Source organism: Mytilus californianus, unplaced genomic scaffold (assembly GCF_021869535.1).
Source record: "Mytilus californianus isolate M0D057914Y unplaced genomic scaffold, xbMytCali1.0.p SCAF_10, whole genome shotgun sequence".
In the NCBI taxonomy this organism is placed as follows: Eukaryota; Metazoa; Mollusca; class Bivalvia; order Mytilida; family Mytilidae; genus Mytilus; species Mytilus californianus.
The window spans coordinates 22,146,859-22,163,427 of NW_026262582.1; the positions used below are offsets into that span (position 1 = coordinate 22,146,859).

The window sequence follows — 16,569 nt, forward strand, 5'->3', positions numbered from 1 at the left end:
GTATGAAGACTATCAAAAGATACCCCAAAAAATAGAAACAATGGCCGTCTTTTCCCTCAGAGCTCTTAAGCTCTTTGATTTAAGTTTATTCCCCATCAAATATCTGTTAACAATTTTAGTCATTTGAATACAAGAAGTGTATTTTTTTGCAATTAAGAATGAATCCCCATTTCAATAAAATAAGTTTTTTAATTTGTTGATTTTGAAATGACCTTTTCTGGAAAATTTTAAATTATAAATTGAATCAAAATTCACTCTACAACTTTTAATTTTCAGTGTTACATAATCCTGATAATTGTTTTCAAAATAAATAAGAATTAATTCTTAGAGGAGAAAAATAGTATACCTATGTTTCAACTTACAAAATACCCCAAAACAAGCTTTTTAGATTTTTTTTTTTTTTGAGACAATAAAGTTCTGAGCTTCCAGTCTATATGTTTGTCCCATGTCCTACAAGGATAATTGATAAACTTTATTAGAAGAATCTTTGTTTTGTAATTTCTTCTGTTTCAAAAGATAAAACGTAAAAGGTGAAACATGTAACAGGGAACATTATTTGGTTAAGATATAAACTGCAATTTAAACCGAATTGTTGTGCAGATTAGGGCACTTGCTATCAGTGATTCACATTTAGCTCTTTTTATCTACTTAAAAAGTGCTTATCCTTCTAAAGACCTGCAGTTAATATTATTATCAGCAATAGTGCTATATTAATGTTCTTTTTTGTCCACACCATACCTAGATATAATTTGAAATTATTTAAACTACTCTTCCAATCTTTCCATGAGTGATTTCCATCACTTTGATTATAATAACTCAGCAGTTACAGACTGTATAGAACATTTTTCAACCCAAAAAATGTTAACAGATGTATTAATATTCATTTGCATACAGTCAATTTCTATATGACGCAGTTAATGAATGCATGTATAACATTGGAGACTTGTTATACACTTTGAGATTTCAACAAGAAAGAAATTGATAAATTTTCTGCCGTACATTTTCTTTACTACCAATGAAAAGCCAGTTCTCAAGAAAATCTTCCATAAAACTGTAAAGTTCCATGATATTTTGGACCTCTGTTCAGTTCTTTTATTAGAAAGTTTGTTGTCATATTGTGTAGAAAATTAAAATCATAGAATATGAAGAAAGATTTTTGATCTAGTGATAGCAATTAGGTAAATCAAAAATAATATTAAAATTGAGAATGGAAATGGGGAATATGTCAAAGAGACAACAACACGACCAAAGAGCAGATAACAGCCGAAGGCCACCAATGGGTCTTCAACGCAGCGAGAAAATCTCGCACCCAGAGGTGGGCCTCAGCTGGCCTCTAAATAAAAATGTGTACTAGTTCATTGAAATTGGACGTCATACTAAACTCCAAAACATATAAATGAACTAAAATTAAAAAAAACATACAAGACTAACAAAGGCCAGAGGCTCCTGACTTGGGACAGGCGCAAAAATGTGGCGGGGTTAAACATGTTTTATGAGATCTCAACCCTCCCCTATTCCTCTAGCCAATGTAGAATAAAGAAACACACAGCAATACGCACAGTAAAACCCAGTTCAAAAAAAGTCCAAGTCCGATGTCAGAATAGGTAACAAAAGAAACTAAGCAAAATGACAATGATACATAAATTAACAAAGGACTACTAGCAGTTACTGACATGCCAGCTCCAGACCTCAATTAAACTGATTGAAAGATTATGTCTTCATCATATGAGAATCAAGCACAATCCCTCCCGTTAGGGGTTTAGTATCATACCATTGTAAATTATATGAGAAGAACACTTATACATACTTATAATTCCAGGTGCATCATTGGTAAAAGGTATACCATTCAACTGGAATGATCCTGAAGTATCTGGAACTGATATATTCCAGAAACTGGTTCCCATGTCTGCACATGAAGCATCTTCTATGTACAGGTGAGTTAACCATAGGGAGTGGAACTGTATGAATTGAAATAAGATTTGATAACATTTGAAAGTTCAAATGGTAGGCCACAAATTTAAATGTTCAAAGAAAAACAAATTTTCTATAGACATGCATGAAGACTCTTGCAAAACAGTGAATTTCAAAAATACACTTTTTCCCTAATCATTGTGAATCCACAAACAATTTAAACAATGATAATAAATAAATCCACGACAGTAACAGAAACAATAGTTTTACTGAATAAGAAATATCATTCAAATTTTTAAAACTATTTACAGGATTAAAGGAATTTTGAAAATTGCTCACATGGAAAATAAATATGCGAGGAATACATCAGTGAAGCAATAACTCAACAACTCATTATAAACATGAACCCAAAAAATGTAGAGGTTAACATGCAGATTTTAACATGATAAAGGTCAAGCTCTAAATCACACTGGACAAGATGTATTGTTACTAACTTTATAATATATGGTACAGAGAAAACAAAATTTTGGCGGACACAAATTTTTATGTTTTCATGATAAAAATTGTGTAGAGGAAATATTTTATGGTTTTGAATAACAAATTCAAATAGTTTCATAAATTAATTTGAATTATCAACGATAGAGAAATATTCAAAACAATTTTTCCCAATTTCTCCTTACAAATGTAATTTACATGAGAGAATATGTTCATGATTTGATAAAAAAAAAATTCTGCAGGACTTTCAAAGTGTCAGGGATTGAAGGGTAACTCCCCACATGATATTTTTTCTATAGGTATTTAAATAAGGGAGAACAATGGAGAAAGGCAAATACAATTCTGTTGCAAATGCAAATAAAAATTATTGGTGATACGTTATACAAAAAGGTGTTGTCCAACCTCCTAATATATTTTTTCCTTCAAAAGCCCTTATTAGAGTCAAGAAAACTGTTTCTTGAAAAAAACATCTGTAGCTAAAAAATTGATATAGGCTAAATATACTTTTTTTTATCACAGCGAAGAAAAGGCTAAGTTAATGAGAACAGTTGGAGCAGAAATAGAGGAGAAAAATGTTGCTTTATTGTAAGTATTAAAATGATGTTTAGAATGGACATTTAAAGTTAATACATTTATATCTCTGTTATTTTTATACGACCGCAAAAAAATTTTTGTGGTCGTATATTGGTATGACGTTGGCGGCGTCGTCGTCGTCGTCTGGCGTCGTGCGTCGTCCGGCGTCGTCCGAAGACACATTGGTTTTCGCACTCTAACTTTAGTTTAAGTGAATGGATCTCTATGAAATTTTACCATTAGGTTCAATACCACAAAAGGAAGGTTGGGATTGATTTTGGGGGTTATGGTACCAACAGTAAAGGAATTAGGGGCCAAAAAGGGGCCAAAAATAAGCATTTTTGTAACTTCCAGACATAACTTGTGTGTTAGTGTATGGATCTCTCTGACATTGTACCACAAGGTTCCATATCACAAAAGGAATGCTGGGATTGATTTTGGGGGTAATTGCCTCAAAATTATAGAAATTAGGGGCCAAAAAAGGGGCAAAAAACAAGCATTTTTCTAGTTTCATGACAATAACTTGTGTGTAAGTATATGGATCTTTCTGAAATTGTACTACAAGGTTCCATATCACAAAGGGAAAGCTGGAATTGAGTTTGGGGGTAATTGCCGAAACGTTTAGGAATTGGGGGCCAAAAAGGGGCAAAAAATAAGCATTTTTCTAGTTTCCAGACAATAACTTGTGTTCAAGTGTATGGATCTCTCTGAAATTGTACTGCAAGGTACCATACCACAAAGGGAAGGCTGGGATTGATGATGGGGGTAATTGCCTCAATATTTTAGGAATTAGGGGCCAAAAAGGGGCAAAAAACAAGCATTTTTCTAGTTTCAGGACAATAACTTGTGTGTAAGTGTATGGATCTTTCTGAAATTGTACTACAAGGTTCCATATCACAAAGGGAAAGCTGGGTTTGAGTTTGGGGGTAATTGCCCTAAACGTTTAGGAATTTGGGGCCAAAAAGGGGCCAAAAAACACATTTTTCTAGTTTCCAGACAATTACTTGTGTTCAAGTGTATGGATCTCTCTGAAATTGTACTGCAAGGTACCATACCACAAAGGGAAGGTGAGGATTAAGTTTGGGGGTGATAAATCATAAGGGGGTTCAAAAAATTTGGGGGTGGATTTTTTTTTTTTTTCCTTTTTTTTTTCTTTTAAAATTTTCCATTTTAAGTTGGTTATTTCTGATTTATATTTAAAAGCAAATAATAATGATATGGTAGGAGATACACACCAAACAGGATGTGTAAATTATTATATAATTAGTATTGTGCAATAGCAAGAAATTTTCAATTGCACAGTATTGCACAATAGCAAGAAATCTTCAATTGCACAGTATTGCACAATAGCAAGAAATCTTCAATTGCACAGTATTGCGCAATAGCAAGAAATATCCAATAGCACAATATTGCACAATAGCAAGAAATTGTCAATTGTACAGTATTGCGCAATAGCAAGAAATATTTAATTGCACAGTATTGTGCAAAAGAAGATACTTCGTATAAATTGCTTATTTCTTGACCAATTTCAATGGGGTTTTATTCTTGAATTCTTGGGGTTCTTTAATATGCTGAATCTAACCGTGTATTTAGTTTTTGGATTTTGGGCCCCGTTTTTAAATTGGTCCACATTGAGGTCTAAAGGGTCCAAAATTAAACTTTGTTTGATTTCATCAAAAATTGAATTATTTGGGTTCTTTGATATGCCAAATCTAACCGTGTATTTAGATTCTTAATTTTTGGTTCCGTTTTCAAATTGGTCTACATTAAGGTCCAAAGGGTCCAAAATAAAACTTAGTTTGATTTTAACAAAATTGAATTCTTAGGGTTCTTTGATATGCTGAATCTAAACATGTATTTAGATTCTTGATTATGGGCCCAGTTTTCAAGTTGGTCCAAATCAGGGTCCAAAATTAAACTTTGTTTGATTTCAACAAAAATTGAATATATGGGGTTCTTTGATATGCTGAATCTAACCATGTATTTAGATTTTTGATTTTTGGGCCCCGTTATCAACTTTGTCCACATTGAGGTCAAAAGGGTCCAAAATTAAACTTTGTTTGATTTCATCAAAAATTGAATTCTTGGGGTTCTTTGATATGCTGAATCTAACCATGTATTTAGATTTTGGATATTAGACCATAATAGGTGAATGTCCAATTTAAAATTTTTAAGTTCTTAGACCACATTCATTCTGTGTCAGAAACCTATGCTGTGTCAAATATTTAATCACAATCCAAATGCAAAGCTGTATCAAGCTTGAATGTTGTGTCCATACTTGCCCCAACTGTTCAGGGTTCGACCTCTGCGGTCGTATCAAGCTACACCCTGCGGAGCATTTTATTTACTACTGCAATTCTCTTATATGATACAAAACAATTTTAAAATGTTGCTTTATTGTAAGTATTAAAATGATGTTTAAAATGGACATTTAAAGTAAATACATTTATATCTCTGTTATCTTTGACTACTGCAATTTTCTTATATGATCAGTCAGAGATATAACTCTATAGGGTTATTACAGAAAATAACTTGTGTGTGTTATTACAGATACTTTCATGAGTTGTCTACTCTTTATTCCTTAAATTTTCAAAATCTGCAATAACATATGTTTGTTATTTGTAAAATAAATCAAAAATATTTTAATTTATAATGGGCTCCAGGGAACTCTTGAGACTTTGCGCAGAAACTAAATGCATAGCCTTGATAATTAATTTTCTAATTAAATTAATACATTTTTGATTAACCATGGTAAATCAATGAAACGAGGCTTTTAAGGGATAAAATTAGCTGTAATAACATAGCTTAGTTATTAAAGGAATGTAACCTATTATATGAGACACTTGGGAATTACTGGGAAGCTTGCGCAGAACCTCATTACATGCTCTGGTCATTATGTCTTACAATAAATTAGAATACATTGTAATTAAGCATGATGTATGTCTGAGAAAATGTTTTGGAGTGATATAGAAAAGCTGTGATAACACCCTTTAGTTATTACAGGCATATTTTTTCTGTAATAACATATACAGCTGATATAGGTGTACTATTCAAAATTGGCAAACTATGAACTGTTATATCTTTCTATAGTTAAGTATAAATAAACATGATAAAGACAATAGTAATATCAATAGAACTTGTATACATTTTAACTAAACTAGTGATGTATATTGTCCCTTTGAAACATGTAACATACAAATGTTATCACAGTTCTTTGATTTTTTAGTCCACAATAACAAATGTATGTTATTTTTCTGTAATAACCCTATAGAGTTATATCCCTGACTGATGATACAAAACAGTTTTTATTTATAATAATTAGGTCACCATGACCTACAGTTTGTATTTCAGTAATTCTCATATTTTTATTCATAAATACATCCGTAATGAACTAAGATACTAATAAGTTTAAAAGATGAGTCTAATACTTCTTGTTAGAAACTCCTAGCTGTTTAAAAACCTTACTAAACACTTCATTTTAAATCTGTGACAATCATTTTTGCTGATAGGCAGTTCATGTCATCTTTGAACCTTGATCCCTCTAAACTGAACTTTGAACCAGAGAGACTACCACAAGATTTGCTTGAGAAGTGTGCTGCTGTTAGCGTTAGACCAAATGCTATAAAAGATCTGGTGGATGCCATGGGAGGTAGTATACTGTTAACCAATTAATATTCACGATCAATTTATTTTTACGACTTTTAAGAGTAGAAAAGAACAAAAATATGTAAAACTTGGATATTATCTTTTATGCATACACCAACAAATTTAGATAATAACCAAAATACATTTACCTGAAATCAACTGAAAAAGGTTGAAAGTGAAAAAAAAGTATCCAAAAAATTAATTGGTTTACTGTAATAACAACATATCTTAATTGAGATTGAAGTTTGGCAAGGTACACTTATCCAATTTTCAGCTTCAAATTTGTTCAAATCTAAAACATACACATATATTGGATTCCTTGTTTGCAATACAACAACTTTACAATATGAAAAAACTATAATAACGATCAATGACTGTTTTCTATATTAACATCATTAAGCTCTGATTTTAAAACTGATTTTAAATTTTGTATTAATCTAGTAAATCATGTGAATCAAATTGATGGTCATTAAACAAAACAGGTTATAAAAAAATGTGAACTGCCATTGAATATGGAAATAAGATGAGCACATTTTTATTAAGTTACAATACCTCTCAGTAATAATAAATATTGTTTTTAATCTTATGTAAGGTAACTTAAAGAAAATATGCTTTCCTTGATTTGAGTGAGAATTTTTTAACCTTTGCCAACAACAAGGCATTGTTTTATATGAGTGAAAGAGGATAGTGTGTGCGTGTGTGACTGTGTTCATCTGTGAGCAAACAACCTAACAAATCAAAGCTAGATAAAGAAAACATTTAGATGTCAACATATGGTATTTCAGTAATGCCATGAGTCCATACCATATGACAAGTTCTAAAATTGCTCAATGCAGACAGCGGGTAGCATGGGGTGTCAACCTGAATTCCTGGAAAATTAAAGAATCTTGAAAAATAAATTATTTATTCCTGAGTCCCGATAAGTGTAAATCTTAAATTCCTGCAAATATAAAGGCCCAATCCTGAGGTCCTGAATTTTGATTTAAAAAATATTACTCAAGAGCTGACATCAACACCAAATTTATAAATGGACAAATAAATATATAAAAAAATTCTTGATAAGAAAAGGCATATTCATAGGAACATATTTAAATTTCAGCTGTATCTAACACTGCTACAGATGTTGAGCTGGCTATACAGGAAATAAATGATTTGATTGAAAATGATATAAAGGAAGATGAAGAGTTTCAGGTATTATAATAAGGGAATGTCTCACAATACCAAGAGTTTCAGATATTATAATTCAGGACTGTCTCAAAATATCAGAAGTTTCAGATATTATAATTCAGGACTGTCTCAAATATATAGAGTTTTAGGTATTATGATTAGAGACATTCTCAAAATACCAAGTGCTTCAATTATTATGATTAGGGACTATCTCAAAATAATAAAGAGTTTCAGGTATTGTGATTATATTTATATCAAATTATGAAGAGTCTTAGGCATTAAGGATACAGGACTGTCTCAAAATGTAAAGAATTTCAGATATAAGAAAAAAAGACTGCCTCAAAGTTACTAGAGTTTCAGGAAATATGATCATGGATTATCCCATAATATCAAGAGCTTAAGGTATAATAATTAGGAGATGTCTAAAATTATCAAGAGTTTTAGGTATTTTATATGAGGTGTTTAAGAATACTAAGAGTTTCAGGTATTATGATTAGGGAATTTCTTAAATAATCATGATGTTAGAACAGATATGAAAGGAAATATATCACTGAGGCAGCAAACTAACAACACAGTAATGTTTAAATTAGACTTCCAGAGTTTGACATGCAGTCATCAGTACGATAATAAACTAGTTTCTCTACCAAATGTCAATTTCTAAATATTCTTATTGTAATCATATTGCTATCACTCATTGTTTAAATTAAAGAATGGGAATGTTGCATATTTCTTTCACATTAAAAGGGAACTTATAGAAACAAAAAAGTACTGCCATCAACATTTTGAGACATTTTCTGAAAAAAACATCAACTACAACTTTTCTCACTTCCAATAGAAGTGGAGTTTCCAACATGTGCTTGTTTTTTTAATTTCTGTATATTGCAACTTTTGTGTTTGTATCCAAAGTTCCTCTTAAAGCAGGACTGGAGGTCAGTGAAAATTTACAGAATCTAATTGCTTGTTTTATTATCAAAATGGTTTTTCTGGGTTTTCCATAACAAAACATTGTTTTTACCATATCTGACAGATTTCATAGTTTCATCTTTCTCTGAAGATTTCTTTTTTTTTTTTAATAATATTCCTTCCACTGTTTCAAAATTTCATTTATAAACTTGCAAATAACTTCTAAAATAATTCATAAAAATTAGTTGTTTTAAAATTAATGGAATGGTATTAAATTGCAATTATCTTTGCTTTTAAGAAACAGTTTGGGAAAAGGTCTCAGAATCCTATGCTTCCTGAAATAAAGAAAGACTGTGACCGGTTCCAGGAAGGTCACAAAAAAGGGAACCAGTCAAATGTTGATCTACATAAAGCAATGAATACACACATTACCAATCTAAAGCTTCTTGCTGGTCCCTTAGAAGATATCAAGAATCACCTGCCTTCACTGGAAAGAGACAGAGGTAAGACTGGATAGCAGTTCATACTTTCATTGTTTTGTTTTTTTTATATCATGCATATGGCATGTGAGTTTGTATGTGAAATTAGGGGGTCTCATTGGGGGGGGGGGGGGGGGGGGGGGGGGGGGGGTGTCTTATCCTGGATCCGACTTATTGTTTTGTCAGAATCCTGTATCCGGCTTGTCATTGTAATAATAGTGCTTGTAATTTCACGTGTCCCGCCCGACTTTGTTTCCCGTTTATACACAAAATAATTTGACTTTCATCCTTACAAAAAATCAGCCAATCCTGCATCATGCTTAGACCCCAATGAGACCTACAAATTATTTTGACACTCTGAGGTTAAGAAATAAAATGTAAAAATGTCAGAAAATGGTGCATACAAGTAAAAATTTAAAATTAGAGTTTCATTTTTAGGAAACATTAGGTGTCACATTTTTTCGGGATGATAAAAAGATTGTTAAAATTTTTGAATTTACAGTAATTTAAAAGCTAAAATCTTAATTATTTGAGTAGTTCAAGGTTGTTATAGTAGCTTGGAATTGTAACATATTATCATTTGAATATTTTTTAAAATTGATATTACAAAATACAGTCAGTATTTGAAATGATCAAGATATTATTTATGATATAGTATTGATGTTAAACTTAAACATGAAAAGATGCATATTTACGAACATCCTGGCACTTTCAATTTTTAGGAGGTGAGATCTCTGGGTTTTATCTCCAACTGTATGGGAATTCACAATTTTTAAATCCAATTTAAATAAAATGGTTTAAAGATATCTCAGATATATTTTCTACCCATATCTAATATGATTATGAGATTTGCAAAATTGATCTCAAACAAAATTGTAGTGATTCAACAAAAAAAGAATCGATTTTTAGATATTTATTATTATATATGGTAAAACTTGAGGATTTCCCCCTTTTCAACTTTAAGAAAGTTAAACTTAAAAAGATAAACACAATCTAATAATCTGATCGGTCAATCTTCAGCTGTGACAAAAGCATGAAATTATCTGTAATATTCTAATAATATGCCTCTTTTATTAAATTTTATTATAGATCCAGAGTCAGAAGCTGTTGTTAAAGAGCTTCAAAGGTTACTTGATAAAGTTGATGAAATGAAAAATCAGAGAGCAATGCTAGAGGAACAGTTTAGAAAGCAGGTCAAAGAGGATGATATAACCAATCAGATTGTAGCACAGGATGGTGGTAGTAATACCATGGTGAGTAGTCATAGGTACAGTTTAGAAACCAGATCAAAGAGAACCAATCAGATTGTAGCACAGGATTGGGACTGTAATACTATAGTAAGTAGTCATGGGTACAGTTTAGAAACCAGATCATAAAAACTTTGAACCAATCAGATTGTAGCTCAGGATGGATGCAGTATGCAGGTGTTGAGTAGTCATAGTTATCAGTTTGGAAACCAGATCAAAGAGAACCAATCAGATTATGGCACAGAATATTGCAGTTATACAGGTTGAGTATTCAGCGGTATCAGTCCAGAAACCAAATCAAAGAGAATCTTATCCGATTGTAGCCCATGATTGTGGCAGTAATACTGTGGTGACAAGCTCAGTTCCGGGGCCCTACCAAAGAGGATGAGATAAGCAATGAGATTGAAATACATGATGGTTGTAGAAATAGTAACCACTTTGGTGGCATAGTATTATGAACAGTTAAGAAACCAATTGTTTTACATGTGAAATTCAAAGTTCAAAGATTAAAGATGAAAAAGAGTTATCTGTCTTTGATAAAAAAAAAAATGTAAGTCAAATCCATAAAATTTTAGTACTGCATCTTAAAGACTTCCAAGATCAATCTTTAGTGTATTTTTCCCATGATTTGATTAAGAAATTAGGTTTGCATAGATACTCTGAGATAACTGAACATTACTTAAAACTTTGTTAAAATTATCACACAACTTAATGTTTAATTTGCACTGTGCAGTTGTACATTTTTGTTTTTTTAATATTTTCAGGTAATGTTTGAAGAACAACTTAAAAAACATGACACACAGATAGGTTACATCCACCAGAACTTAGATGCTCAGGATAACATACTTAGAGCTTTAACTGATGTTAATGCCAGATATGCTACTACAAGGAGAGCCACAGCAGATACAATTACAAGGTAAGATGCTCAGGATAACATACTTAGAGCTTTGACTGATGTTAATGCCAGATATGCTACTACAAGGAGAGCCACAGCAGATACAATTACAAGGTAAGATGCTCAGGATAACATACTTAGAGCTTTGACTGATGTTAATGCCAGATATGCTACTACAAGGAGAGCCACAGCAGATACAATTACAAGGTAAGATGCTCAGGATAACATACTTAGAGCTTTGACTGATGTTAATGCCAGATATGCTACTACAAGGAGAGCCACTACAGATACAATTACGAGGTAAGATGAATTTACATGTTTTTGTCCTTTTTGTAGTTTCCTCATGGCAATCATATTTATACCCCCACGCAACAAAGTTGTGTAGGGTATAAAGTTTTTGACCTATCCGTCTGTCCGTCAATCCTGTTCTTGTCATCACAACTCCACTGAAACCACACAACAGAATTTCATGAAACTTTAAAGATAACAAAGTCATAATATGTATATGTGCATATGGACAGGAATTATGATTAACATTTTTTTCTAGGAGTTATGCCCCTTTGATCTCAGAGTTTTGGCTCAAATACACAACAGTTTTGTCATTGCAGCAGCTCTTTAACCATATAACAGAATTTCATGAAACTTTGTAGATAATAAGGCCATACTTTGTAGATGTGCATATCTTCAAGTTATTTTTTATCAATTTACTTTTGTAGGAGTTATGAGTCTTTGAATTTGTTTGTCCTGTGACAATGTGGGGTGTGGGGTATGTGAGCATACTCACAAAGGTTCTTTAAGTAGATATGTTTAAGATTCCCTGTCGTTCAAGTTTGAAGAGGATATTTATGTTTTTGTACATAAAAAAAGAGACGGAAGATACCATAGGAACATTCAAAACTCATAACTCTAGAGAAACTGACAATGCCATGGCAAAAAACAAAAGACATCAAAAGACAAATAAGTTTACAAAACATAACATAGAAAATTAAAGACTGAGGGCAATAGGAACCCCAAAATCTGTTAATTTTTGTTCGTGAAAATTTGCCCAAATCCTGACCTTTTTGTATGGATTTATAAAATCCAAGAGCTTGATTATTTCAGGAGAGAAGCCACCATAGAGGGACTTAAGAATTCATATGATGTTTATGAAGATTTATTAGCGAAGTCACAGAAAGGTTTGGATTTCTATAAGAAGCTTGAATCCAACATCAACAGGTTGTTAGAACGATGTAGAGGAATTTGTAAACAGCAAGCTGAAGAACGACAACAGATTATAGACAGACTCAAACCTAAAGGTAAAACAATATGACAGGAGAAAGTGAAGAAGGGGATTTTTGATTTTCACAAAATTGCAGTACAAAATTTAAGATTCTATTTTTGCAATAAGAAAAACAACAAAACATCTTCATGCTTTCAGTATACGTACAAGTAAGTGCAGCATTTTTTTTTTTCATCTCAGGTTGCACATTCAGAAATATATGTGGTGAATATAGCCTTTGTATGTGGTCAATACAAGATATATCAACCCAAAGAAGTATATTGACCTCAGACTTTGTCCTCAGTCAATATACTTCTTTCAGGTCAATGTATCCTTGTATCAACCTCATACAAAGGCTATAGTTGTATAATATGGTGGACAATCCAGGAAAAGCCATTTTTCATTTGATACACCTCTTTAATACCACAAAGCTAGCGTAAGTAGGCATCACATGTTTAGTTCTTAATGTATAGCATGGTTAATATATAATTAGGAGATGTGGTATGAATGTTAATCAATGAGACAACTATCAACCAGAGACTAAAGGATTAAAAAGTGAACAATGACAGGTCACAGTATGACCTTCAACAATGAATAAAACCTACATATGGAGCTCTTTTTAAATAATGTAAACAACATCACTGTAAAAATTAGGATGTGATATGCTCTAGATCTTTGTGAAAGGATGTCTAGAGGAAAAGCCAAACATGAAAACCAAATGAAGATTATAACTTATTTGTGGTAATGAAATCCCTTTTATGCATTTAACTGATTAAGTTCTTTGAAATCTAGAATGTCACTTTAGACACAGAAGTTTGGAAGTAAGCACATAAGATAGGCCAAAGAAACATCAGGGCTCTCATAAAAAGAAAATTAACAACAGGAAATACTTGACTTCCATGTTAAACAATCCAATTATTTTGTTTTAAAGGCTTAAACTATATTTTGTTTGTTTAAAAATTTCTTCAAGATGGGCAAAAAATAAAGCTCTCTCTCTCTCTCTATATATGCAAACATTAATCATGTTAATGCTCACCATTTTAAAAAATTGTTTTTACTAGGTGTATTGAAATCCATATTTATTTTCATACTTGTACATAAATCATAATTAGAGACAGTCTATACAATAGTTGCTTTTTTTTTCAGAACCACCTGTAAGACCTTCCACACAGAAACCAGCAGAATCCACATCAATGCTCCAAGGTCCAGGCAGTGCCTTACCATATGGTCCTAATGACTTTTCAGTTAGTCCAAGTGGAGTCTTGCCTGGTAGTACATCTGGTCCAATTGGTCCAATGCCCGACTTGCATGCATCCCTGCCAGGGTTTGAAGGACCTAAATTAAAAGATTATCTCCCTTTTATGAAACCTAAAACATTTGGAAAAGGCAGAGTGGCTACTGGATCCCTTCCAAGTAGTTTGATATCATCACCAGTTCATCTTCCTCCTGGGCCGGATAGTTTACCATCTAGTCCATTACATGGCTTGAGTGATGAAGATATTAGAAAACTGGGAATTACAGATCCCAAAGTTTTAGCCATGATAAGAGCTCATTCTTTACCTCCTGTGACTGGGTCAACTCAACAGCCATCAGGAATTAGTGGTTACCAACAGCCACAAGGGGTTGGTGGGTACCAGCAGCCACCAGGGGGCCATGGTTACCAGCATCCATCAGCAGGAGAAGCAGGTCAAACTGGAAGTTATCCATCTCCGTCACAATCGCCAAGTTTACATGGAGGAATGCCGGGTACAGTGAGATTTGATAGATCTACCAAACCAACTGCTTACTCACAAAATCTTGGACCTCATGGTATGTCACAACCACAACAAAGAATGGTCCAACCAAGTGTGCCACAGTCTACAACAGGATATAATATTGGTCAGCCACAATCAGCAATGTCACCAGGTATGCCACAGATGCAAGGTGGCTGTGGTCCAAATGTCAGTTACCCCTCAACTAATAATTTACCACAGATGCCACCTAGTACATCAGCGGGTCAACAGACCCCAGGCCCAAATCAATCATTTGCTAGTCAGGTTGCACCAAACCAGTCTAATTACCAACCAACACAAGGGCAATCTGTTTCCAATCCAGGATATACTACAGGAAATATAGGACAGCAACAGGTTCAGACTGGACAAAGTGTACCTCAAACAAATGTGGTGTCGTCAACAGTACAGCAGGGACCAACTAGTGGTGGGCAACAATCAGGGGGACAATTTGTACCTTCAGGACACCCAGCACAGTCAGGTATGGCTCCACCAGGGTATGGAAATGCTTTACAAGATAGAATGAATCAGATACCATCATCTGGACAACAAAGTTTTATGGCACAGGTATGTTTTTATGTTTGATTGGAATGTTTTATATATATCCATTGAAGGAGAAGGTCATTTAAAATGTAATTATGTTATACCAAAGGGATAATAGACCTGGGTCATATCTCCTTTAATTCTTTGTTTTATCTTACCTGTGACATAAAGGTATTTCTTTTCCAATTGTGTCAGGGTCAGAATAAACAATTTGAACAATACATAGATATCTTATCCTCACTTTCTTTAGGTGAGACCTTTTTGTCCATTTGGTTTCACCTAGTCTTATTAGCTTTTCATGCTCCCATCTTAAGGATAAGTTTTTACAATAGAGCCTGTACCTCTGTAACTTTCTTATAAAATAGGGTATAATATTTTTTACCTGTCCATCTGTCTGTTCGTCAGTCAGTCTGGTTATTGTCAGCGCAACTCCTCTGAAACCACACTACAGAATTTCATGAAACTTTGTAGATAATAACAAAATACTATTTACATGTGTATATGGACAGGATATTATAATTCCATTTTTTTTCTATGAGTTATGCCCCTTTGCACTTAGAATTTTGGCCTTTGTATACTACTGCAACAGTTTGTCATTGCAACTTGTCTGAAACCACAGCTTTAGTAGTGATACAATAGAAAAAATTACAACAAATATGACTCGCGTCGATGGTGGAAAGCAAAGAAGTGCATGAATGAATATTACTTATAAATTAGAACATCTTTATTTACATGAAACAATACTGTCGATTCAATTATTTTCATGGGTACCAATTTTCGTGGATTAAGGAAAACTTACATATTCGTGGATATTTAATTTCGTTGTTCACCTGTACCAACAAAATCCACAAAAATTGGTATCTAATGAATAATAATGAATCCACAGTATCTTGAAATGCTAAAAAACTTATCTACACAAATTTGACAGACACAGCAATATACAACATATTAAGTGAACATTTCATATTTAAAAACACAAAAATAATAGTTAATTTACATTATATAATATAGGAAAGTATTCAACAAGTGAGCAAACAACACATTAATTCACAAATGCATGTATATGTTTTACATGTAGATACACCTTGAGGGCCTTAGCCCGAATTGGTGTATCTAATTTACACAAAGATATTATTGCCAATACAGAATGATAGTTTTCAATAATTTAGGAGGGGTCTTTCAACAATTTTACCATATGTTTTTGAAAAGCATGATTAATGCAGGGTATCCAATTTCATTTAACAACATCTTGGTGTAAATATTTTTATTACATTGACCATGGATATTTTAATGGAAATAAAGTAGAAAATGCAAGGAACTATATCTTTTTCCACACATATTCAAGTCTTGTTGACAATTTTTTGACAACACCATTGTTGTTCCCTGTGCAATGCCTTGCGTTGGACATAGAAATGTTAGTGCTCTCATGAGTACAATTCTTGCCAGGTTTTTATGAAACTTATTTTGAAGGTTTATATCAGCAATGTCTTGGACAAATTCTAAAATCAGTGCCGATCAACTATTTTTAAAAGAGTTATGCCCCTTGGAAACATTTATTATATGGAAAATTGCATCATTAGCGCTCTCATGTGTACAATTCTTGTCAGATTTTTATGAAACTTATATTGTAGGTTCATGTCAGCAAAGACTCAGACGAGTTTGAAAATCAGTGCCAATCAACTTT

At 32.7% G+C, this 16,569-nt stretch overlaps 1 protein-coding gene across 37 annotated transcripts in view; it reads left to right on the forward strand.

The window, feature by feature from the left end:
- The window catches only part of LOC127717770 (tyrosine-protein phosphatase non-receptor type 23-like), a 74,981-nt gene that overhangs the window by 26,170 nt on the left and 32,242 nt on the right, over positions 1–16,569 (forward strand). For all 37 annotated transcript variants that reach the window (XM_052223565.1, XM_052223571.1, XM_052223572.1 and 34 more), the window contains 9 exons: positions 1,820–1,934; positions 2,926–2,991; positions 6,489–6,628; positions 7,724–7,815; positions 8,993–9,197; positions 10,263–10,426; positions 11,185–11,336; positions 12,417–12,610; positions 13,720–14,909. In XM_052223565.1, coding sequence (XP_052079525.1) covers positions 1,820–1,934; positions 2,926–2,991; positions 6,489–6,628; positions 7,724–7,815; positions 8,993–9,197; positions 10,263–10,426; positions 11,185–11,336; positions 12,417–12,610; positions 13,720–14,909 — 2,318 coding nt within the window. The remainder of the gene's footprint in view (positions 1–1,819; positions 1,935–2,925; positions 2,992–6,488; positions 6,629–7,723; positions 7,816–8,992; positions 9,198–10,262; positions 10,427–11,184; positions 11,337–12,416; positions 12,611–13,719; positions 14,910–16,569) is intronic.